General features: G+C 67.4%; 4 protein-coding genes across 11 annotated transcripts; 1 reads left to right on the plus strand and 3 right to left on the minus strand.

The window, feature by feature from the left end:
- Window positions 1-84: 84 nt before the first annotated feature.
- Window positions 85-7,872, minus strand: OSBPL7 (oxysterol binding protein like 7). 3 transcript variants are annotated; one of them, XM_048318472.1, is made up of 23 exons: window positions 7,836-7,872; window positions 6,736-6,928; window positions 6,459-6,581; window positions 6,270-6,323; window positions 6,033-6,146; window positions 5,838-5,948; window positions 5,634-5,754; window positions 5,444-5,547; window positions 5,267-5,359; window positions 5,046-5,175; window positions 4,826-4,950; window positions 4,606-4,686; window positions 4,393-4,524; window positions 3,820-3,910; window positions 3,307-3,590; window positions 2,590-2,727; window positions 2,450-2,513; window positions 2,273-2,351; window positions 2,034-2,178; window positions 1,272-1,413; window positions 1,060-1,186; window positions 858-980; window positions 85-558 (listed from the first exon to the last, which is right to left on the minus strand). In XM_048318472.1, the coding sequence occupies exons 2-23, from the start codon at window positions 6,826-6,828 to the stop codon at window positions 450-452; spliced, it is 2,583 nt and encodes an 860-aa protein (XP_048174429.1). In that variant the 5' UTR covers window positions 6,829-6,928; window positions 7,836-7,872; the 3' UTR covers window positions 85-449. The 3 variants fall into 3 exon arrangements, with proteins under 3 accessions (XP_048174429.1, XP_048174419.1, XP_048174439.1); XM_048318462.1 differs by having other exon boundaries at window positions 5,261-5,359; XM_048318482.1 differs by lacking the exons at window positions 85-558; window positions 858-980; window positions 1,060-1,186 and having other exon boundaries at window positions 1,321-1,809; window positions 5,261-5,359.
- A 532-nt stretch (window positions 7,873-8,404) lies between these two features.
- Window positions 8,405-13,108, minus strand: MRPL10 (mitochondrial ribosomal protein L10). Its single transcript, XM_048318788.1, has 5 exons — window positions 13,038-13,108; window positions 11,891-12,060; window positions 10,332-10,496; window positions 10,113-10,257; window positions 8,405-9,056 (listed from the first exon to the last, which is right to left on the minus strand). The coding sequence occupies exons 1-5, from the start codon at window positions 13,075-13,077 to the stop codon at window positions 8,812-8,814; spliced, it is 765 nt and encodes a 254-aa protein (XP_048174745.1). The 5' UTR covers window positions 13,078-13,108; the 3' UTR covers window positions 8,405-8,811.
- Window positions 13,109-13,142: 34 nt separating this feature from the next.
- LRRC46 (leucine rich repeat containing 46) lies at window positions 13,143-16,924 on the plus strand. The gene is made up of 10 exons (XM_048321988.1): window positions 13,143-13,265; window positions 13,591-13,717; window positions 13,809-13,869; window positions 13,945-14,053; window positions 14,464-14,510; window positions 14,636-14,745; window positions 14,955-15,024; window positions 15,537-15,691; window positions 15,781-16,072; window positions 16,828-16,924. Exons 2-10 carry the CDS (start codon window positions 13,687-13,689, stop codon window positions 16,922-16,924), a joined length of 972 nt encoding a protein of 323 aa, XP_048177945.1. The 5' UTR covers window positions 13,143-13,265; window positions 13,591-13,686.
- On the minus strand, window positions 16,714-20,427 carry SCRN2 (secernin 2). Of its 6 annotated transcripts, none has more exons than XM_048318679.1 (8): window positions 19,906-20,328; window positions 19,502-19,683; window positions 19,217-19,416; window positions 18,915-19,130; window positions 17,804-17,969; window positions 17,553-17,730; window positions 17,256-17,425; window positions 16,714-16,754 (listed from the first exon to the last, which is right to left on the minus strand). In XM_048318679.1, the coding sequence occupies exons 1-7, from the start codon at window positions 20,221-20,223 to the stop codon at window positions 17,267-17,269; spliced, it is 1,419 nt and encodes a 472-aa protein (XP_048174636.1). In that variant the 5' UTR covers window positions 20,224-20,328; the 3' UTR covers window positions 16,714-16,754; window positions 17,256-17,266. The 6 variants fall into 6 exon arrangements, with proteins under 6 accessions (XP_048174636.1, XP_048174647.1, XP_048174667.1 ...); XM_048318690.1 differs by having other exon boundaries at window positions 16,716-16,758; window positions 17,259-17,425; XM_048318710.1 differs by lacking the exon at window positions 16,714-16,754 and adding an exon at window positions 20,393-20,427 and having other exon boundaries at window positions 16,821-17,425; window positions 19,906-20,077.
- Window positions 20,428-22,621: the final 2,194 nt, after the last annotated feature.

The raw sequence follows: 22,621 nt of genomic DNA on the forward strand, positions 1-22,621 counted from the left end.
GCTGATCGGGGAGGGGGGTCCTGAGCCCCTCGGGGACCGTGATGCGGAGCGGGGGGGGGGACAAGGAATCTCTGTGCACACCCCAACTCTTCACAGCCTTTATTAGAGCAGCCCCTGTGCACATTTTGGGGGAGTGAGGGGCAGTGGGGTTTTCCCGCCCGCGGGCACCCTGCGACCCCCCTTAACCCCCCCCCTCATTCTCCTGTGCCCCCAGGGCAGGGGGGCACTGCCAGCCCCTGCCCCAAAGCGCCTCAGCTGTCCCCAAGGCTCTGCCCCGGGGCGGGGGGGAGGCATTGCCAGTGCGCCCCCCTCCCCCTTCCCATTTTTATATCACAGTTTTATTGAAACAGCGGCAAAATGGCTCAGAGGGGGCGGGGGGGACCAGCCCCGCTGCTGGGCACTGCTGTGAGGAGCTGGGGGGGCTCAGCACCCCCCGGGTTTGGGGGTCGCTACCAGAGCACCGCGCTGTCCAGGTGGGCGAAGCCGGGGTGCAGGCGCAGCTTCCAGTAGGTGTTGTTGGTGACCCACGACTCCTTGCCGTTGGCATCCGTCAGACGCCTGGGGATGGGGTCGGGGGGGGAACGTTTGGGACTTCCAGGGGGGTTTTCCCATTCCCTGAGAGCCCCACGCATCTCTGAGCCATGAGGTCTCCAGAGGGCCTCCCCATTCCCTTAAAACCCCCACATCTCCCTCAACCATGGGGGGGACTCCCAGGGGGGGGTTTCTTGATTCCTTAAGAGTCCCACACACCCCTGAGCCATGGGGTGCTCTCAGGACTCCCAGAGGGTCTCCCCATACCACAAGAGCCCCACATCCCCCTGATCCACGGGTCCCCCAGCCCCGGGAGCCCCCCAGACCTGAAGAACCGGGCCTGGTGGGTGATGTTGTTCTCCTCCATGACACGGCGCCGGTCCCTCTGGAGCTGCTCGATCTGGCGCTTCTGCGCCTCGGCCGCCGGCACGTTCCCTTCCTCCAGGTACCTGGGGGACACAGGACACGGCTGTGACGAGCTGGCCGGCCCCAGCCCGCCCCACCCCGCACCCCCGGCACGCTGCTGACCGCTGGTCCGGCCGCAGGCGCGTGTCCGTGGAGGGCAGGACCCTGCGGAGCTCCGGCGTGAGCTCGTTCAGCTCCAGCGCGAACTGGGTGAAGCCGTAATTCCTCTCGTGGTCGCGGGGCATGGGGTCTGTGTGGGGGTGGGGGTTGTGGGGACAGTGAGACACCCCCCAGGATGGGGTAACCCCCTCAGGGTGATCCCCCCAGGTCCTTACTGGCTTTCCAGACGCACTGGCCCGGGGCGGGCCCGCGGTGTAGCCCCTCGTGCCACTTGCCGGCCAGGCGCTCCACGGCCGTCCCGCTGCGGCTCAGCACGGCCCCCTGCACCTCGTTGGCCCCCGCGCCCCAGTACCGAGCCTGCGGCCACCGGGATGTGGGCGGGGTGGCCGGGGAGAAGGGCGGGGCCGGGAAGGTGGGGTGGGGTCAGTGGGAAAGGGTGGGGCCGCTGGGGAAAGGCGGGGCTATTGGGAGAGGGTGGGGCTACTGGGAAAATGGTGGGGCCATGAGGAGGAATCTTCTGGAAAGGGCGGAGTAATGGGGAAAGGGCGTGGGCGCCGGGAAAGGGTGGGGCCATTGGGAGAGGGCAGGGCTACTGGAAAGGGAGGGGCCAGGAGTGATGGGTGGAGTCTTCTAGAAAGGGTGGAGTCACTGGGAAAGGGTGTGGCCGCTGGGAAAGGGCGGGGCTGTTATGGGTGGGGTCCGTGGGAAAGGGTGGGGCACGAAGAGGGGCGGGGCCACCAGGAAAGGGCGGGGCTATTGGGAAGGGGCGGGGCCGTAAGTGGGGGTGGGGCCAGATAAGGGGCGGGGCAACAAGACAATGTTTAATTAACAAGTCGGTGATGGGGCAGGGCCGCACCACAGCTGAAGGGGCGGGGCCAGGCCGTGATAATGAAGAGGGGTGGGGTCAGGGACAGTGGGTGGGCGGAGCCTGGGCACTAAAGGGCGTGGCAGGGCGTGGCAGGGCGGGGCGGGCACACCTTGCAGAAGGTGAGCTTGCAGTGGTAGGAGGCGTCGCGGGTGTTGCGGATCAGCACCTCCCCGTAGTGCTCGATCCAGCGGGGCCCGCTCAGCACGTTGTGGATGCACGTGGTCACCTTGTTCCACTCGTAGTGGTCCCCGGTCCTGCGGGCACCGCGCTCGTGGGTGGGCACACACAGCGCAGGCGGGCACGGGGGAGGCGATGGCGGGGAGCCCACCCGCGGGGCCGGGGTCTCACCTGGGCAACTGGACATTGACGGTGCCCACGGGGACGATCTCCAGGGACTTGCCCCAGAATTTGTTCTTCCACCTCATGTCTGGGGATGCAGGAGGAGGAGCAGGAGGAGGAGGAGGTGAGAACCCTCGGTCCCCTGGGAGGAACCTCCCGGTGCCCAACGCCCTCCCAGACGCTCACCTTGCCAGAAGATGAAGTTGTCAGACTCGGCGTGGCAGGCAGAGATGGGAGGGTGGTGGGATACCTGCAAGGCCAAGGAGGGACATGCCAGCGCCTCGTCCGGCTCCGGGGTGTCCCCGCAAGGTCCCCCCAGTGCCCACCTGCTCGCTGATGAAGCGGAAGCCGCGGTCGGGCCGCACGCACTCGTAGGTCTCGCCCAGCACGGGGTTGAAGGGTTTGCTGCCCGCCCGGTAGTAGGTGGAGGCGTAGGCGGACACGGCGAAGGCGGCCACGTACACCTGTCACCGCAGCCGGCGCGCCGCTGTCACCACACCCGCGGCAGGCACACGCGTGTCCTCCCCCGTCCCCACAGGTCCCAGGAGACCCACGTGTCCTCAAGCACCCCTGAGCCCACTAAACCCTCAAATTCTCCCCGTCCCCGCGTGTCCTCGGGCTCCCCCGGGTCCTCGAGATCCTCAAACTCCCTAAGTACCCCCATGTCCCCCAAACTTCCAGCGCCCCCCGAGCTCCCTCTACTCCCTTGTCCCCTGAGCTTCCTCGTGTCCCTCAAGGCCCCTCAAACCCCCCAAGTGCCCCCGTGTCCCCCTCCGTGTCTCCCAAGCCCTCCACAACCTCCCAATACCCACGCCAAGTCCTTCACGTCCCCAAGCCACGTCCCCTCGCTCCCGAGCCCCCTGTGGCCCCCTGAGCTCCTTCTTGACCCCTTGAGCCCCTCACATCCCCCCTGCCCTCGACCTCCCCTTGCCCCCCTGCCCCCGAGCTCCCCTAATCCCCCTTGTGCCCTCGATCCCCCTACATGGCCCCCAAGCCTCCCGTGCCCCCCGTGTCCCCGGTCACCCCGGCTCTCCCCCCCTCACCAGGCGCTGCCGGGGGTCGCGGGCGCGGCTGGCTCTGTCGAGCAGCGCGCTGTACTCCAGCTCCTCGCAGAGCCGCTGCAGGGTGTTCAGCGGCTCGTTCAGCTGCACGGGCAGCGCCACGCGGGACAGATCCTTGCCCACGCTGCTCCGCAGGAGCCCCCACAGGCTCACGTCCCCCGAGGGCGCGGGGGGCGCGGGCAGGCGGCTCCTCCGCCGCGGGTCCGGCCCCGGCAGCTCCAGCGGCGGCTCCAGAGGCGGCGGCTCCACTCCCGGGCGCTCCGCTCCTGCCGGGCAGCAGGGCGGTGGGATGGAGCCGTGCCCCTCCGCGGTGAAACCCTCCCCGTAGCTGCCCCTTCCCGCCGGGTTCCCCTCGTCCGGTGTTTTCCGTTCCCGTGTCGGGAGGCAGAGCTGCCCCCGCCTCGGTTCCCCCTTCCCGCACCTGTCGGGGGGCGAAGCCACCACCTCCACCGCTGCCCACTCCCTCCCCGGTGCCCTCCCCGGTGCTCCCCGTACCTGTCGGGGCACGGCCCGGCCCCCCCGGCTCGGTGGCCTCCTCGCAGACGCTGGTGGCGACCTCGCTGATGCACGACTCGTCCTCCGACGGCTGAGAAGGCGCAGGGACCGTCGGCGGCTTCGGGGGTCCCGGGGGGATGGGGGGGATATGGGGGGAACCCCACGGAGGGGGCGGGTGGGGCGCTAGCGGGAAGCGCCCCCCCAAAAGGGTGGGATGAGCCCCGGGATCCTGGGATGGGCTGGGGGTGTCGGGATGGGGAGGGGGGGTGGGTGCGGCGGGGGGGGGCCCAGCAGGACCCGGCCCCCGCCACCGGGCTCAGAGGCCGCGGAGACCCCGAGAGCGGGGAGGGAGGGGACTGCGGGAGGCTGGGGGAGAAACCGGGGGGGAAACAGGGGCTGGGGGGGACACGGGAAGTGGCTGGCGGGCCGGCTAATGAGGTGGGACGGGGGAGAGAGAGGGGAGAGATGAACCCAGAGCAGCGAGGGGTGGTGGGGGTCCGCAGAGCCCCCTCACCAGCAGAGCCCCCTCACCAGCAGAGATCCCCACCAGCAGAGCTCCCCAAGCCCCCTCACCTCGTTCTCAGAGGAGCTGGCGGACAGGAAAACCTCGCAGGCATCGAAGAACTCGGTGTGGGAGTCGGCCAGCGAGACGATGCTGCGGTTGGAGAGCTGCTGCTCCCGGCCCTTGGCGGGCAGCGCGTCCGGCTGCGAGGACAGCCACCGCCTCAGCCCCCAGCCCAGGGGGGGCCACCGTACCCCCAGCTCACCCCAGCCCACCCCCCTGACCTCATCCGGATGCAGCGAGGCAAAGGAGTCCAGGGTGGTGTCGGAGGAGACGGAGAGGGAGTGGAAGCGGCGCAGGGCGGGCTGTGGAAAGGGGGACGCTGAGCCGAGCCCCTCCGGACAGTCCCCTCCAGCCAGGACAGGGCTGACAGGGACAGGGGGTCACCCAACACCCGGCTGAGACCCCAACAGCAGCACCCCGAGGTCCCCTGCGCTCCCTCACCCCGGCGGTGCCGGCACTGCCAGGGCGAGGGGCCGGGCACTGCCGGTCCAGCGCCTGCCGCATCTCCTCCAGACGGGCCCTCTCGGCCACCAGCGCGGCCACCACGCTGCTGAGCGAGCCGTGCACTGCCGGGGACACGGGCGGGAGTCAGGCTGAGGGTCAGCACCCCAAAACCCACCCCGAGACCCCCATCAAGGCTCAGCCCCCCGCCCCATCCCACCTTTTTGCGCCAGGACCCAGAAGCTGCGCTGCAGCTGGCTGTACTCCGGGGGGAGGCTGAAGGGCAGCTGGCTCTGCGATGACTCCAGGTAGCGGGACAGGTTGGGGACAGAGCCGTGCAGGCGGCCCACCTGGGGGGACACGGGGGTCAGCGGGGTCACCCGGGGGGGCTCCGTGCCCAGGCAGTGGCAGAGCTCAGGGTGGGTTCCAGCTCACCCTCACCCTGCCGATGGTGTCATCCTTGGCAAAGCTCTGCGTGCACCAGATCTTGGTGGTCCTCCGGCCTTTCTTCGGCCTCTCCGTGGCGGCCGAGGGCTGTGAGGGAGAGGAGGGGGCTGCAGCCGGACCCTCCCCAGGAATGGGAGGCGTGGGACCCCCTCAGCCGGCTGTGCCTCTCACCTGGCTGCCGGAGATGAGCGGGGCCGAGGGGATGCGGTGCAGGGCCTCCAGGTGTTGGAGCATTCCCGTCAGCTCCTGCAGCTTGGCCTGGCACTCGGACAGCTCTGCCGGGGGCACAGAGCGAGCCCGATCAGGGAGGGGACACAGGGCACCCGCCCGGCCCCACACACCCCCTCGGGCCCCCTCTCACCGGCCGAGCAGCGCTCCAGCCCCTCGCTGTCCTTCAGCCAGGCGTTCACCTTGTCCCGGGAGCTGGCCAGTGTGGACAGGGCTGGGGCACTGCCCGAAGGCAGGATCCGTGTCCACTGGCCCTGCAGCAGGGGACAGAGGGCATCGCTGTCAGGAGCCATGTCCCAGAGCCTGCCTGGCGCTGTGACCCCGAGCTGTCACCCACCTGCACGTTGGTCCCCGTGGGACCCCCTGGGGGACACGGCTCCGGCCGCTCGCCGTGGTGGTGGCTGCAGAGGCTGCTCACCCAGCTGGAGAACAGCTCCGGGGACTTGATCTGGGGGACAGCGGTGAGTTGGGGGGGACACGACCTGATGTCCCCAGCCCTGCCCCACCCCAGCTCCAGCCTCCCCAGTGGCACCTTGAGGTGATAAATGTTGTCCTCCGTGTCCAGGTCAACCCTCTGCGCCTTCTTGTTGACGGACATGACGGACTGCCGGACATCGATGGCACCGTGCAGTTTGCCCTTGAGGACCTGGGGGAGCCCAGGGACCCCTGTCAGGGGGAAGACCCCCCCTTTCTCAGGGGGGCCACGGGGGTGTCCCCAGCCCTGAGCCCCTGGGGAGGCTGCGTGGCCACAGCCTGGGCACACACTCACGTCCTGGCGCGTGGTGGCATATTTCAGGATCCCATTTTCCAGCACGAAGTACCGCTGGGGATGGAGGGGGAAGGGTTTTATTTGGGGGGGGGAGGAGCAGAGAGCAGCCCCTGCAGCCAGCCCCCCGCTTCCCAAATCGTGCCAGGACCAGCTGGGATCACGGCTCCTGGTGCCAGCTCTGCCTGTTACCTTGTGCCAGCCCTTCAGGGGCCATTTCCTCTTCTTGAGCAGGTACCCCTCGTGCCGCTGCGGCTCCTGCCCGGGGCTGCCCCTTGCCCGGGGCTCCTCCACCACCTCCCAGCTCTCCGAGCCCTGCAGAGACCGGGATCAGCGTGGGGGGTCCCTGAGCACCAGAGGCCACCTTGCCCCCAGGCAGGTACCCACATGGGGCGTCATCCTAAAGCAGGGGGAAGCCCCCAAAGCCTCCCTGCCATCCTAAGGTCCTTCTGAGCCCCCCAAATCCAACCTGCTGGACGCTGCTGTGCTTGGAGGACACGGTGCTGTTGGAGCGGGACAGGGCTCTTTTCGGAGAGGACGGGTCCTTCTCGTGGCTGCCCATGGCCGGCGAGCAGAGGGGGCCAGGGGCACCGAGCCGAGCCCCTCCTCCCGTCCGGGCCGCGGGGCCGGGGGTCCGAGCTCGGCCGTCACGGCGGGAGCCGCTGCGGGGAGGGGACGGCAGGTCAGGGAGCTCGGGGACGGCATCTGCAGCCTCGCAGGGACCGGGGGCGGCAGGGATCCCGCTGTCCCCAGCTCCCGGGGGACCCTGCATGGCACCGCTGCCAGCACCCAGAAACTTCCGCGTGAGCCGGAGCCTTTGACCCTCCCAGCTTTATCTCGGCTGCACCGCCCGGTCCGGGTCCAGAGTCCGGCCCCGCCGCCCCACGGACCGGGTACCACGGCGCAACCGTGGCACAGGCAGCAGGGTGACACCGGTACAAAGACCGGGACCAACCCCTGGCCCATCTGGCACCCCCGAGCCGGGACATGACTCCTCCGAACCCCGGCGTGACCGCGCGCCCTCCCGGCAGGGCGTTTGTTCCCTTTGCCCTTCACGATTCCAGAGGGGGAAACTGAGGCACGGGGAAGCTTCTCCTGGCCTTGCCCTCCCCCCTGGAGCTGTCCCTGACGGGGCATCCATGTGTGCCGGCCGCTGCTGTAGGATGGATCCTGGGATAACCCCGAGACGGAGGCCAAGCCCCGGCACCCGTGACCACCGTCCCGGTAACGGCGGCACCGGTCACCGCCGTACCGACGGCCACGGCGCCGGTAAGCACGGCACCGGCAGATAACCACGCTGCCATAGATAACCCCGGCACCGGTACCGGCGGCTCCGCGCCCCCAGCACCGAGGGGAGGACACCGGGGATCTCCCGGCTCTCTCCCGCGGCTGCTGCCGGGGATCAGCACCGACCCCTCGCACCGGAACGGGGCTGCCCCGGTAACCCCGGGGGTCTCCATCCCCCGCGCGGGGCAAAGCCCATCGCCCCGGGGGTGTCACCTCCCGGAGCAGCGGGGGCCGGGGGTCGGGGGGCCGGACCCCCGTCCCGTGCCGGTCGCCGGTGCTCACCTGGGCTGGCGGCGGGAGGGCGGCGGGGGCCGGTCGCATCCTGCCCGGCGGCGGCGGCAGGAAGCGGAACACGGAGGGCGGTCCGGAGCCGCTCGGCTCTGCCCCCTGCTCCGTGGAGGACCGGAGCCAACAGCGCCGGGAGCCGCCGGGAGCCGCCGGGAGCCCGAGCGCCCGCACGGTACCGGGGCAGCTCCGGCCGCGCAGCCCCGGAGCCCACCCGAGAGGAGCCCCCGGGGAAAGGGGTGCGGGGAACCCCCGGGAGGGGCAGCACCGCACGGGGGTCCCGGGGTTGGTCATCCCACGGGGGTTTTGGAGAGCACCACCCCACGGGAGTCTCTGGATCACCATCACCATGGGGGTCTCGGGGACCACCGACCCCAAGGGGTGTCAGGGATCGCTCCTCCAAGGTGGTCCCAGGGCATTCCACACCCCCTCCCCGGGATTTCCCTCTCCCACCCCCAGCTCTGCTCCCTCGGACCCTCAGAGCAGCCCTGGCCTCTCTGCCCACCCTCAGGGGGCAGGAACAGCCCCCACCCACCCCCCAAAATCCCAGACGAGGCCTCGGCATCTCCACACAGAGACTTTAATGGACGCGACGGCGATCCCACGGATGGGATCAGTGTTCCAGTGCACCCCCATTCCGAAGGCACGGGGCTTGGAGTGCCCAAAATCCCCCCCCGGGAGGGTCCATCCCGCGCTCCTCCTCCTTCTCTGGCTGATCCCAGAGATCCCTGATCGCAGCTGGAATGCTGCTGGGATGCTCCCAAGGGAGCACAAGGGAAGGGCCAGGGCTCCCTGCTGGGGCTGGGGGGGGCCGCAGGACCCTCAGTGTCAAACCTCCCGTCCCTGGCCCCCTCTCTGGAGCTGGGGATGGAGTTGATTCCATGGGAATTGTGTCCATGATCCCCCAATCCCTTATCCTGGGGGCTCCCCGTGTGCCACAGCCAGGGAATGAGCCGCTTCCCAGATTCCAGCGTCAGTGATTCCCAGTGCTCTGGCCCAGGGGAGGCTCCGTGGGCCCCCCCGCATCCCGGAGCCGTCGGATGTGCTCATCCAGGAGCGCCGTGAGGTGAGCAGGACCCCGCTGGAGCAGGGAGGAGGTTTGGGAGGACAGCACGGACAGGGCTGCCACTGTCTGTCCCTGGGACACCTCCAGGGGCGGCAGCCGGGCGAAGTTCTCCACTCCGTGCCGGCTCAGGATCGTGTCGTCGATGCAGGCGCCTGGAAAACGGGAGCTCGCCATGGATGTGGAACACCAGAGCCCTTCGGGAAGGGATTGCTTGCTCCTGCAGGCTCCCCACCCCTCGTTTTCATGGATGCAGCTCCGTCAGTGGGCCCTCATTCCCAGCCCCGGGCCCTCGTTCCCAGCCCTGGGCCCTCATTCCCAGCCCCGGGCCCTCGTTCCCAGCCCTGGGCCCTCATTCCCAGCCCTGGGCCCTCATTCCCAGTCCTGGGCCCCCATTCCCAGTCCCGGGCCCTCGTTCCCAGCCCTGGGCCCTCGTTCCCAGCCCTGGGCCCTCATTCCCAGCCCTGGGCCCTCATTCCCAGCCCCGGGCCCTCGTTCCCAGCCCTGGGCCCTCATTCCCAGCCCTGGGCCCTCATTCCCAGCCCTGGACGAGCCTCCCAAGCTCTGGGCCCTCATTCCCAGTCCTGGGCCCCCATTCCCAGTCCCGGGCCCTCGTTCCCAGCCCTGGGCCCTCATTCCCAGCCCTGGGCCCTCATTCCCAGCCCTGGACGAGCCTCCCAAGCTCTGGGCCCTCATTCCCAGTCCTGGGCCCCCATTCCCAGCCCCGGGCCCTCGTTCCCAGCCCTGGGCCCTCATTCCCAGCCCTGGGCCCTCATTCCCAGCCCTGGACGAGCCTCCCAAGCTCTGGGCCCTCATTCCCAGTCCTGGGCCCCCATTCCCAGCCCCGGGCCCTCGTTCCCAGCCCTGGGCCCTCATTCCCAGCCCTGGGCTCTCATTCCCAGCCCTGGGCCCTCACTCCCAGCTCTGGGCCCGCATTCCCAGCCCCGGGCCCTCGTTCCCAGCCCTGGGCCCTCGTTCCCAGCCCTGGACGAGCCTCCCAAGCCCTGGGCCCTCATTCCCAATCCTGGGCCCTCATTCCCAGCCCTGGGCCCTCATTCCCAGCCCCGGGCCCACATTCCCAGCCCCGGGCCCTCATTCCCAGCCCTGGGCCCTCATTCCCAATCCTGGGCCCTCATTCCCAGCCCTGGGCCCTCATTCCCAGCCCTGGACGAGCCCGGCTCAGGGACGTGGGGAGCAGGGAAGGCTCTCACCCAGCAGGTTGACCTGTGGCACTCCCCTGAGCACCCGCAGCATCTCCCTGGCCCGCGTCTCCGGGCTCACCAGCAGGATGTTCCGGCACACGAAGAGCGGCAGGAGATTCCGGTACTTGGAGTGCGCCAGCACCGGCCGGACAACCTGGGAGAGGACTCGGGATGAGGCCCGGAAGCAGCGGGATAGCCCGGAACCCTTCCCAGGGATCCGCCGCCAACCTCGTTGAGGACGAACTGGACGTGGATGTGGTGCTTGCGCAGGTAGTGCCGCAGCGTCACCATGTCCTCGTCCGGCATGGAGTTGTACTGGCACACGGCCACCATGCGGCTGCCCCGCAGAGCCTCCTCCACGCGGCGCCGCAGCACCCGCGCGTGGCCGTCCTCCTGCAGGGAGGGAGGGAGGGAGCGGTGGGATACGGGGAAACGGGCGTGGGGCAGCCCCGCCGGCACGGCGCAGCTGGAGCTGCTGGCAGGAGACGGCCCCGTGGATTATGGGGTGGTGTCATGGACCACAAGGTGATCCCATGGATCTCGAGGTGATGCCATGGATCTCGAGGTGATCTCATGGACCATGAGGTGATCTCATGGATCTCGAGGTGTCCTCATGGACCATGAGGTGATCCCATGGATCTCGAGGTGATGCCATGGACCATGAGGTGATCCCATGGATCTCAAGGTATTCCCATGGACCACAAGGTGTTCTCATGGACCATGAGGTGATCTCATGGATCTCGAGGTGTCCTCATGGACCATGAGGTGATCCCATGGATCTCGGGGTGATGCCATGGACCATGAGGTGATGCCATGGATCTCGAGGTGTTCCCATGGATCTCAAGATGATCCCATGGATCTCAAGACGATCCCATGGACCATGGGGTGATCCCATGGATCTCTTGGTGTTCCCATGGATCTCTTGGTGTTCCCATGGACAATGAGGTGTTCGCATGGACCATGAGGTGATCGCATGGATCTCAAGGTGTTCCCATGGACCATGAGGTGATCCCATGGATCTCGAGGTGTTCCCATGGATCTCAAGACGATCCCATGGATCTCAAGGTGTTCTCATGGACCATGGGGTGATCCCATGGATCTCTTGGTGTTCCCATGGATCTCAAGGTGATCCCATGGACAATGAGGTATTCACATGGACCATGAGGTGATTCCATGGATCTCAGGGTGATGCCATGGACCATGAGCTGATCTCATGGACCATGGGGTGATGCCATGGATCTCGAGGTGTTCCCATGGATCTCAAGGTGCTCCCATGGACCATGAGGTGTTCCCTTGGACAATGAGGTGATCCCATGGATCTCAAGGCCTTCTCATGGATCATGACATTTTCCCATGGATCATGAAGTGTTCTCATGGATCTCAACGTGATCCCATGGATCGTGAGGTGTTCCCATGCACCATGAGGTGCTCCCATGGATCTTGAAATGACTCCATGGATCTCGAGGTGATCCCACGGATCATGAGGTGCTGCCATGAACCTTGAGATGCTCCCATGGATCACGAAATGCTGTTATGGCTCTCAAGGTCCCACCACGGATCTCGAGGTGTTCCCACGGATCTCAAGGTGCCCCCACAGACCTCGAGATTCCACAGATGGGGACTCACCTGGTTTCCAGCACCAGGCATCTCCCAGCCACCCACCACACCCTAACCCATGGGATTACACACCCTGGGAAGGTCTCCCACAGGCTCCAGCCAGGCTCTGTCCCACATCCACATCCCACCCTTCCGGTCCCTGCCGAGCCCCAGCCAGGGCCGTGCCTCACCTCGTGTCCCTGGGGCGTGTGGCGGGGCAGGCAGCGCGGGGGCACGGCCGGCCGCGGGGGCACGTACTCGGTCACGGCCAGCAGCTTCTGCCGCTGCAAGTGCATCGCCTTCCAGTGCCGCGTCACCGCCTTGGAGCCGCGCCGGAGGAGCTGCAGGGTGGGCAGCCAGGCTGCGGGGCAGCGCTCAGCACCGGCACCGGCACCGGGCCTGCCGCAGGGCTGCCAGAGTCCGGCCTCCGGCCCTGCCTCGGTCCCGGTCCCATTCCCGGCCTCTGCCCCACTGCCGTTCCCTGTCCCAGTCCCGTTCCCATTCCAAACCCCTGTCCCAGTCCCGTTCCCTGTCTCGTTCCCATTCCAAGCCCCTGTCCCAATCCCGTTCCGTTCCCGCTGCCGTTTCTATTCCAGGCCCCTGTCCCAGTCCTATTCCCTGTTTCATTCCCATTCCAAACTCCTGTCCCAATCCTGTTCCGTTCCCGCTGCCGTTTCTATTCCAGGCCCCTGTCCCGTTCCCGTTCCCATTCCAAGCCCCTGTCCCAGTCCCGTTCCTGTTCCCGCTCCCGTTCCTATTCCAGGCCCCTGTCCCGTTCCCGTTCCCATTCCAAGCCCCTGTCCCAGTCCCGTTCCTGTTCCCGCTCCCGTTCCTATTCCAGGCCCCTGTCCCACTCCCGTTCCCATTCCAAGCCCCGTGTCCCGCTCCCGTTCCCAGTCTCGTTCCCATTCCAAGCCCCTGTCCCACTCCCGTTCCCGCTCCCGTTCCCATTCCAAGCCCCGTGTCCCAATCCCGTTCCCTGTCTCGTTCCCATTCCAGGCCCCTGTCCCACTCCCGTTCCCGCTCCCATTCCAGGCCCCTGTCCCAGTCCCGTTCCCGCTCCCGTTCCCATTCCAGGCCCCTGTCCCAGTCCCGTTCCCGCTCCCGTTCCTATTCCAGGTCCCTGCCCCACTCCCGTTCCCGCTCCCGTTCCCATTCCAAGCCCCGTGTCCCAGTCCCGCTCCCGTTCCTATTCCAGGCCCGTGACCCAGTCTCGTTCCCCCGCTCTCAGCAGTCCCGTTCCCACTTCAGGCCCTTGTCCCAGTCCCTCTCTCGTTCCCACTCAAAGCCCCTGGCCCGTTCCCGCTGCCGTTCCCACTCCCGCTCCCGCTCCCTCACCCCGCCGCCATGGCGTCCCGCCGCCTCCCAGCGCCGCCATCTTGGCCGCGGCCGCGCAGGGGCTTGTGGGAAGGTGGAGGACTCGTCACTTCCTGCGCGCCCGTCTCCATAGCAACGGCGCGGCGCGGCCTGAGCGGGGCCTGGGCGCTTCTGAGCCCGGGCCGGGGGTCGCTGAGCCCCCCCGAAAAATGAGGGAGTCTGAGCCTCACATCCGGGAAGCCGGTCCCGGTGAGCCCCTCTGGCCTTTCCGAGGGTTTCCGAGCCCCAAACCTGTGGTTGCCGGTCCCGCTGAGCTCTCGGGGTCCATCTCAGGGGTCTCTCAGAGCCCCTCCGCCCAAGCGGGCCTGGTCCTCCTGACCACCCCAGCCCCATCCCGGGGGTCTCTGAGATCCCCAGAGCCGGGGTCCTGGTCCCAGTGATCCCCGCAGTTCCAGTGCCATAATCCCCCTGGATACAGAGTCCCTCTGCCCCACCTGGGGGTCCCAGCACTGACCCCCCCCCCCCCATCCCAGCAGTCCTGTCCCCACTGACATCCCCCATCCCCATTCCACAGGTTTCTGCCCCTCTTTCCCCTCAGACCCCTCCCCTTCCAGCATCCCCCTCAAACCCTCACCCGAGGGTCCGAGGAGGGGACAAGGACCCGCAGGCCATGGCTGAGCAAGGGGACACCCTTTGTGGAGGTCAGTGGGACATTGTGGGGGCTCCTCCCAGGCGGGGAGGGGACGGGGGGGCTGCACCCCCAGCCTGGACCCTCACTCTGTATTCCCACAGCCCCTGAGGAGAGGTCCCCAGGAGTGACCCTCAGTGACGGCCTCATGGTCACCCGGATCCGGTGAGGATCCCACAGATCTGGGCTGGTGGGAAGGGGGGCTCTGGGCACCCCAGAAACCCCGCTGTGTTCCTCTAGACCCACAGGACTGCTGCCCACCTCCACCATCCGCTTGGATCGGGAGAACATCTCGTCCATCGGGAAGCTCCGGAGGCTGGCAGAGATCCACAGCCTGTACCTGCAGCAGGTACGGAGCTGTGGGAGCAGCCCAGCTCCTGAGGGGGCCACAGACACCCCCAGTTCTGCTCCTGTTTGCCCTCCCCGAGATCCAGAAGGGAACAGTTTCCCTCCATCCCCGAGGGTCTTGTCCCAGTGACCTCCCCAGTCCCACCCTGGAGGTTTCTGAGCCCCCTGTTCCCTCCCATCCAATGCCAACGCCGCTGGAATTCCGGTGTTTCCAAACACGAGGAGCCTCAGGATCCTCCTGAATTTTGGGGTCCCTCCGTGTCACCCTCCCACCCCATTCCCTCTCTGGAATCGCCTGTGGGAGATCTCCTGGTGCCCCTGGGATCGACTGGAGCAATCCCAGAGCGTTCCCAACGGGTGATTTTTCACACAGTGGGCAAAAACGTTGAGTTTTTCTATTTAATTTTCCAGAACCAAATTGAGAAGATCGAGAATTTGGACTCTTTTCCCAACCTGAGGTACAGCAGCTGCTGCTCCCGAGGATTTCCCTGGATTCCCTTGGCTGGGGAAAGGGGGGGGATCAAATTCCAGCCCTCGGGACTCGGTGTCCTCAGGGGGCTGGGACATCGCCCGTGCTCTCCAGGTTCCTCTGCCTGGCTGGAAACCGCATCCAGAGGGTGCAAAACCTGCAGGCCCTGCCCCACCTGAGCGCCCTGGACCTGTCCCACAACCAGATCCGAGTGCTGGACACAGGTGGGAAGCGGGAGCAGCTCCAGAGGGCTGCAGGATGTGTGGAATGCTCATTCCCGCCCTCCCTGCCTCAGTTTCCCTGGATGGATTGGGGGTTGGGGGGGAAATGCTGCTTCGGGAATTGCCTCAGGAGTGAGGGAAGAGTTTGGGGGAGCGGGAATTTTGGCTGGAGGGGCTCCTCAGCACCTCTGTGCTTCCCTTTATCCCGGCAGAGGAGCTGCCCCGCAGCCTCCAGATCCTCGACCTGACAGGGAACGAGTGCAGCCGGCAGGTTGGATACAGGTGGGTCAGGAGAGGGAGGAGAGGGAGAACAACCCCCCAGAAATTGGGAGAAGCCTCGGGGTGACCTAACTGTGGCCTTTCAGGACCTCCGAGAGAGCTGGGAAAGGGGCTTTGGATACGGGATGGAGTGACAGGACACGGGGGAATGGATTCACATTGCCAGAGGGGATTTTGGGGAAGGAATTCCTCCCTGGGAGAGTGGGGAGGGGATGGGATGGAGTTCCTAGAGCAGCTGTGGCTGCCCCTGGATCCCTGGGAGTGTCCAAGGCTGGGTTGGATGGGGCTCGGAGCTGCCTGGCATAGTGGGAGGTGTCCCTGGATGGGATTTAAGGTCCCTTCCCACCCAAACCATTCCATGAAATATCAAACACAGCCTATCCCTCCAAACCCCAGGGATGTGAATCCCTGCTCTCCACGCAGGCCAGGATCTGGTGAGCTCAGGGAGGATGGGACACCCACTCCCAGTCCCGGGGCTGTGGAAAATTTGGCTTTTCCTTCGTTTTTTTCCACAGGGATCTGGTGGTGGCAGCCCTGCCCCGCCTCCTGCAGCTGGATTCCCAGCCCATCCATGGAAACACGGCCGAGGAAGAGGCAGGAGGAGGCTCTTCCAGCAGCAACGAGGAGGAGCTGCTCCCTGAGCTGAGGACTCCCTTCACTGTGGACAGAGGTGCCCGGGTGGGGGACAGGACACGTGGCACTCCTGGGCTCAGGGCTGGCAGTGCCACATCTCCTGTCATTCCCTTCCCTCCCTGGCAGATTTCTTTGTGGATCTGCACCGGGAGCTGGCGGGGCGCGCGCGGCGGAGGCGGAGGAAGACCCTGGAGGAGCACCGGGAGCGGCTGCAGGAGCTGTCGGAGCGCCGGGCTCTGCTGCTGGGCCCGGAACGGGAGCGGCTGCAGGAGCTGTCGGAGCGCCGGGAGAGGCTGCAGGAGCTGTCGGAGCGCCGGGAGCGGCTGCAGGAGCTGTCGGAGCGCCGGGAGTGGCTGCAGGAGCTGTCGGAGCGCCGGGCTCTGCTGCTGGGCCCGGAACGGGAGCGGCTGCAGGAGCTGTCGGAGCACCGGGAGCGGCTGCAGGAGCTGTCGGAGCGCCGGGAGCGGCTGCAGGAGCTGTCGGAGCACCGGGAGTGGCTGCAGGAGCTGTCGGAGCGCCGGGCTCTGCTGCTGGGCCCGGAACGGGAGTGGCTGCAGGAGCTGTCGGAGCACCGGGAGCGGCTGCAGGAGCTGTCGGAGCGCCGGGAGCAGCTGCAGGAGCTGTCGGAGCACCGGGAGCGGCTGCAGGAGCTGTCGGAGCACCGGGAGCGGCTGCAGGAGCTGTCGGAGCACCGGGAGCGGCTGCAGGAGCTGTCGGAGCGCCGGGAGCAGCTGCAGGAGCTGTCGGAGCACCAGGAGCAGCTGCAGGAGCTGTCGGAGCACCGGGAGCGGCTGCAGGAGCTGTCGGAGCGCCGGGAGCGGCTGCAGGAGCTGTCGGAGCGCCGGGAGCAGCTGCAGGAGCTGTCGGAGCGCCGGGAGCAGCTGCAGGAGCTGTCGGAGCGCCGGGAGCAGCTGCAGGAGCTGTCGGAGCACCGGGAGCAGCTGCAGGAGCTGTCGGAGCGCCGGGAGCAGCTGCAGGAGCTGTCGGAGCACCGGGAGCGGCTGCAGGAGCTGTCGGAGCGCCGGGAGCAGCTGCAGGAGCTGTCGGAGCGCCGGGAGCGGCTGCAGGAGCTGTCGGAGCGCCGGGCTCTGCTGCTGGGCCTGGAACGGGACAGAGCCACCGGCACCCCCAGGTGAAACCAGGGACACGGCTGTCACCTCTGCCGGCATCCAGAGGGTCCCAGCGAGCTCCTGGTGGCATCCAGCTCCCAGCCAACGCTCTGGAGAAGGAGACTCGTGCCAAAGGAGCAGCTATCCCAAATATCCCCTAGCAGCAGCGTGGCGCCGCGCAGCTGGGAATAAAGTCTTTGTTCCCACCCCAATCCAGCTGGATTCTCCCACCCTGCAGCCATCCCCAGGGGCTGGAAACTGGGGGAAAACACACACGGGGCTGTGGGCAGGAGTGCCAATCCCGTTCCACATCCCTGTCCTTCCCCTCGCACCTCGTTCCAGGCCGTGGCCACCTCTCAGTGCTTCCTCCAGGGTAAATTGGGGGCTGAGACCCACAGGAGGGGAGTCAGGAAGAGTCCGGGTCAGACTCTGGGAAGGTTTTGTCATTCCCAATCCATGAAAAATGCCGTGGGGGAAGCCGAGCCCACCCACCTGGGGGGGGTTTATGTGTAAAACTTCATCTCCGCCTCCACGCAGTCGAAGAAGAGGTCGGCCAGTTCCTCCGGGCAGGGGGTCACGGTGCCCTCCAGCAGCTCCTTCATCCCCTCCAGGCCCTGTTTCTCCAGCTCCTGCAGCGTCTCCAGGAGCTTCTGGCCCCGCTCCTGGCGGGATCAGGGTGGGATCAGACAACTCGGGCAGTCTGATCCGATCCAGGGTGGGATCAGAGAGCTCAGGGAGTTTGATCCCATCCCAGGGTGGGGTCTGTGGGGTCTGTGGGGTCTGTGATACCTGGTCCTGCTCCATGAGCTCCAGCGCCGCCTGATGCCGGCGGTAGAGCTCGTGCCGCCGATCCACGGAGCTCTGGAATCTCGGGATCTGCTTGGCGGGATCCTGCAGGAAGGTCGGCGATCTCACCTGCGGCACCGGCTTGATGCCGGCCACGAACACGAAGGGCTTGAAGACAGACCTGGAGGGGAAGCTGGGATGAGAGAGCGGAATTCCTGGGAACCCCACTTCCCTGTCCCCACCACCAGCCTCACCTGGAGGGGTCAGGGGTGGCGGTGAAGAAGTGGACGCAGGGCAGGGCCGGGTCGCGGGGCAGCACGGACACCATGCTGCCGGCCGTGCGGAACGCCTCCGTGTCCACGCAGATGCCGCTCTCCTTGTCCCGCAGGATGGACATCAACGTCTCCGCCGTGATGTGCCCTGGAGGGACAGGCAGAGCCACCTCAGCACTGCCAGCTCGGCCGTGGGGAGTGGGGACGCACTGGGGCGAGGCGTGGGTGGCCATCCCTGTCCCAGCCCTGGCCCCAGGAACTGGGGAGGTGCCAGCACAGAAGCAGCCCTTGGCGAGCCATGGGTGGCCATCCCTGTCGCCATCACTGTCCTTGTCCTGTCCCTGTCCCTGTCCTGTCCCCATTCCTGTCCCTGTCCTCTTCCCATTCCCATCCCTGTCCCTGTCCTGTCTCCATTCCTGTCTCTATCCCTGTCCTGTCCCCATTCCTGTCCCTGTCCTCTTCCCATTCCCATCCCTGTCCCTGTCCTGTCCCCATCCCTGTCCTGTCCCCATTCCTGTCCCTGTCCCTGTCCTGTCCCCATCCCTGTCCTGTTCCCATCTCCATCCCTGTCCCTGTCCTATCCCCATCCCTGTCCTGTCCCCATCTCTGTCCCTATCCCTGTCCTGTCCTGTTCCCATTCCCATCCCTGTCCTGTTCCCATTCCCATCCCTGTCCCTGTCCTGTCCCCATCCCTGTCCTGTTCCATCTCCATCCCTGTACTGTCCCCATCCCTGTCCTGTCCCCATTCCCATCCCTGTTCCTGTCCTGTCCCCATTCCTGTCCCTGTCCTGTCTCTATCCCTGTCCTCTTCCCATTCCCATCCCTGTCTCTGTCCTGTCCCCATCCCTGTCCTGTTCCCATCTCCATCCCTGTCCCTGTCCTGTCCCCATCCCTGTCCTGTCCCCATTCCTGTCCCCATTCCTGTCCTGTCCCCATTCCTGTCCTGTCCCCATTCCTGTCCCTGTCCCTGTCCTCTTCTCGTTCCCATCCCTGTCCCTGTCCTATCCCCATCCCTGTCCCTATCCCTATCCCTGTCCTGTCCCCATCCCTGTCCTGTCCCTATCCCTGTCCCTGTCCCCATCCCCGTCCCCACCTGCGTGCTGCCGCAGCAGCTCCTTCCCGGCCTGGAACCGCGCCTTGGCCGCCTCCATGCGCGGGGGCTGCTTCTCCAGGGAGAAAACCTCGGCAAAGACGAACTCGCCGTCCCCGCTCCACCAGCCCCGGCTCCGCGCCCGCTCCCGCAGCCCCGGGTGCTCCGCCGCGATGTCGCTGCCGATGCTCAGCTGGTTGGAGATGTTGCGGCTGCCCTCTGTGCCAGCCGGGGCGGAGGGGTCACTCGGGGCACAGCGGGACACGCGGCTCCCCGTGCTCCCGGTCCGCCCCGTTCCCGCTCACCGCGGATCCGCTGGGCTGCCCAGTAGCGCCCGGCCGTCTCCAGGACCCAGGCCTCGGTGCGGTCGGCCAGCAGGAAGGTGTTGTGGTACACGAAGGGCACCGGCTCCTCCTTGCAGCTCCCGCCTTGGCCGTAGCGCTCCAGCAGCGCCGTGATCACCTCCAAGGCCTCCCGGGCTGAGCCGCCCCGCTCCAAACCCAGCCTGCACCGGCAGCGCCCGTCAGACAGCGCCGAGGGCCGGGGCAGGGGGGACACGGTGCCATCCTCACCACCCTCACCATCCTCACCTCACGAGGTCCATGCCCAGCAGCGCCTCGGCCTCGCCCAGGGGCTCGCGGGTCCACACGCCCTCGTTGCCCACGCAGACGCCGCAGTCGTTGGCGCCCATCTCGGCACCCCAGAGCCAGGCGGGGCGGCTCAGCACCACCGCGTGCGTCCGCTCCGCCTGCTCGATCTCCAGGTACGTGCACTGCGGGGACACGGCGGGGACACGGAATGCTCAGTGCTCTCTCTGTGCCCTGCAGCCACCCTGGCACACGGATGTGCTCTGGGGGGGGACACGGCGGGTGACACCCGGCACACTCAGTGCACGGCCCCCTGCAGCCACCCTGGCCCAGGGTGGGGACGCACGGGTGGCCTGACACCTGATGCACTGACCCCTACAGCCGCTTTGGCCCCAGCAAGGTCTCACCTGAACTTTGTCCCCGGGACGGTGGGTGGCAGCGGGGACATAGACGATCTCCTGGACCTCGTGGCGGGGACGGTCGGCGTTCTTGCCGAAGATGACGGCGGGGGACGCCGTGTGCGGTGGCAGGGCCACGAAGCAGTCGCAGGACGAGGGCACAGGAGCCTGCCCCGCCATCCTAAACTGGGTCAGGGCGGGCACCGAGTGGGATGTTAACCCCCTGTCCCTGCCCTGGATGTGTCCCCAGGGTCCCTCTGGGGCTGGGCATGGAGGGGCTGTGGGATGACGTGGTCCCTGGAACTGGGAGCACGTCAGGGACCCCATGGAGGGGTGAGTCGGGGGGTACCTCCGCCCCGGGACCCCGCAGCTCCGCACCGACCGGAGCCAACCCCCCGCGCAGCCCCGATAACCGGGATACCCCCGCACCGACCGCGGACGGGACCCCCTCCCGCACAGCGCCGGTAACCGGGACCCCGCGGGACCCTCCACGGACCTGCCGCCGCTCCCGCACCGCCGCCGCCGCCCGGGCCCGCCCCGCTCCGCCCTGTCCAGCCCCGGCCCGCCCTGTCCAGCCCTGGCCGCGCGACGGCGGCGCCCGGTGGCCGGAGGCCGCACGGCGGCAGCGGAGGGGACCGGGACCGGCACCGACACCGGCACCGACACCAGCACCGGCACCCGCGTGGGTCGGGGGGCGTTCCCAAAGGAGCCCAGGGACGGGGGTCCCAATTTTCCTCCCATGGGGAGGGGACGGGGGACCCGGCTGTGAGCTGGGGGGGTCCCGTGGGTCAGAGCCCCGCGTGGGTATCACCCTCCGTGGACACCCCCGCACCTCCGTGGGCAGCACCGGCGTGGGTGGTACCCCCGTGGGCATCCCCGCATCCCCGTGGGCAGCACCGGCGTGGGCAGCACCCCGCCCGGCCCGCGGTATGCGGACGGACCTGCCGGGCAGCGCCCTGCCCGCGGGAGGGGTGCAGGATGTGACCCTCGTGGGGACCTCGGCTGGTCCCAGCCCGTGTCACCCCCACACCATCCCCGTCCTGAGAAGCCTTGGAGAGCCGAGGCCAGGGTGGGGGGCGAGGGGCTGGACCCCTGAGACTATTGGTGGGGATGATTTGGGGTCGGGATGTCGGATCCCTGAGTCTCTTGGAATGAATGATTTGGGGTCGGGATGCCGGACCCCTGAGACTCTTGGCGGAGATGATTTGGGGTCGGGATGCTGGACCCCTGAGTCTCTTGGAATGAATTATTTGGGGTCGGGATTCCAGACTCCTGAGTCTCTTGGCAGGGATGGTTTGGGGGTCGGGGGGCCTGAGTCTCTTGACAGGAATAATTTGGGGTCGGTCCCCTGCGTCCCTTAGCAGGGATGTTTTGGGGTCGGGATGCCGGACCCCGGTGTCCTTCAGCAGGGATGGAGCCGGAGAGCCGGAGCGTGGAAAACACGCGGCGTTTATTCCAGTACAAAACCCAAACCCCACAGCCCCGCAGCCTCTTCACAGCACAAACTCTCCCCTCGCCGGCCGGGGGGCACCTCCCGGGCCACCCCGCTCCATCCCCCCCGCAACCGCCCCCAGCCCGGGGCCCCGGCCGGGCCGGTCCCTCCCTGCCCCGGGGGTGGGTGGGGGACGCGGCGGTTCGGGGCGCGGGGCCGGGATCCCCACGCCGCAGCAGGCTGGACTGGTTTCCCGGCCGCCGTCCCTCCCCACCCGGTTTTACCGCCTTCATTGCCCCATCGCGGCAGGCAGGGCCCCGGGGGTGCGGGGGCAGAGCGCACCTGGGGCCCCCCCTCGCAGCCCCCCGGCTCTGGGGCAGCTCACTGAGGCTGAACCCCGAGTCCCGGCGTGGCCATGGGGCTCCCTGCGCGGCCGTTCCCTCCCCAGCCCACCCGTGGGGTGCCCCCGGTGCGGCCCCCCACAATCTGCGGCTGCAGCAGGGGGTCCCCAAAAGGCCGGAGCCCCCCAGATGCTGCTGGAGCCGGGCTAAAATCCCGCTGGTGCGACACTGTGGGACCTTGGGGAGGGTCCTGAGCCCCCCTGAGGTCCCATCGGGAGGTGAAATCCCCCATTTGGGGGACACCGACGGGGAGTTTTGTGCTGGAAAAGGCAAATGCCGGAGTCGGGGACGTCCTTCGAGAGCTGCGGACAGCCCAGGTCACCCGAGTCCTGCCGAGGGACAGCGCTGGCCGTGCTGGGGCTGCGGACACGTCCTCGCAGACCCCCCCAGCGAGACTTCACCTCGTGCTGGGGGGTCCCAGCCCCACGGCTCGTCCCTGCCCCACGGCGCAGGGGGGCTGCTGCCAGCCCCTCCCGCATCCATGGGGACAGGGATGGGGACAGGGATGGGACCCTTTGAGGGGTCCTCCCCCTCCCCATCCTCACAGCCCACGGCCACAGCTTCGGCCTGGGACATCCGCTCTGCCCGAGCGGCAAAGCCTGGCTTCACCTTAATAAAATAATAATAATTAATAATAATAATTAATAATTAATAATAATAATAATACAACACTCAAAACCGAAGGCTTCGGGGCGCCCTCTGGGCACGGACCCCACTCGACTTCACTTCTACCCCTTCCCCCTGACCTCGGGGTGCTCCGAGCTCGGGCAGCCCCTGACGCGGCCCCCCCAGAGCCCCCAGGATGGGGCCATACCGGGGGATCAGCGCCCCCTCCCCCCCAAATCTTCCCCCTTCCCCAGATTCCCAACTGGTTTGAACTGGTGTTGGCTGG

This window comes from Corvus hawaiiensis, chromosome 1 (assembly GCF_020740725.1).
Source record: "Corvus hawaiiensis isolate bCorHaw1 chromosome 1, bCorHaw1.pri.cur, whole genome shotgun sequence".
NCBI lineage: Eukaryota > Metazoa > Chordata > Aves > Passeriformes > Corvidae > Corvus > Corvus hawaiiensis.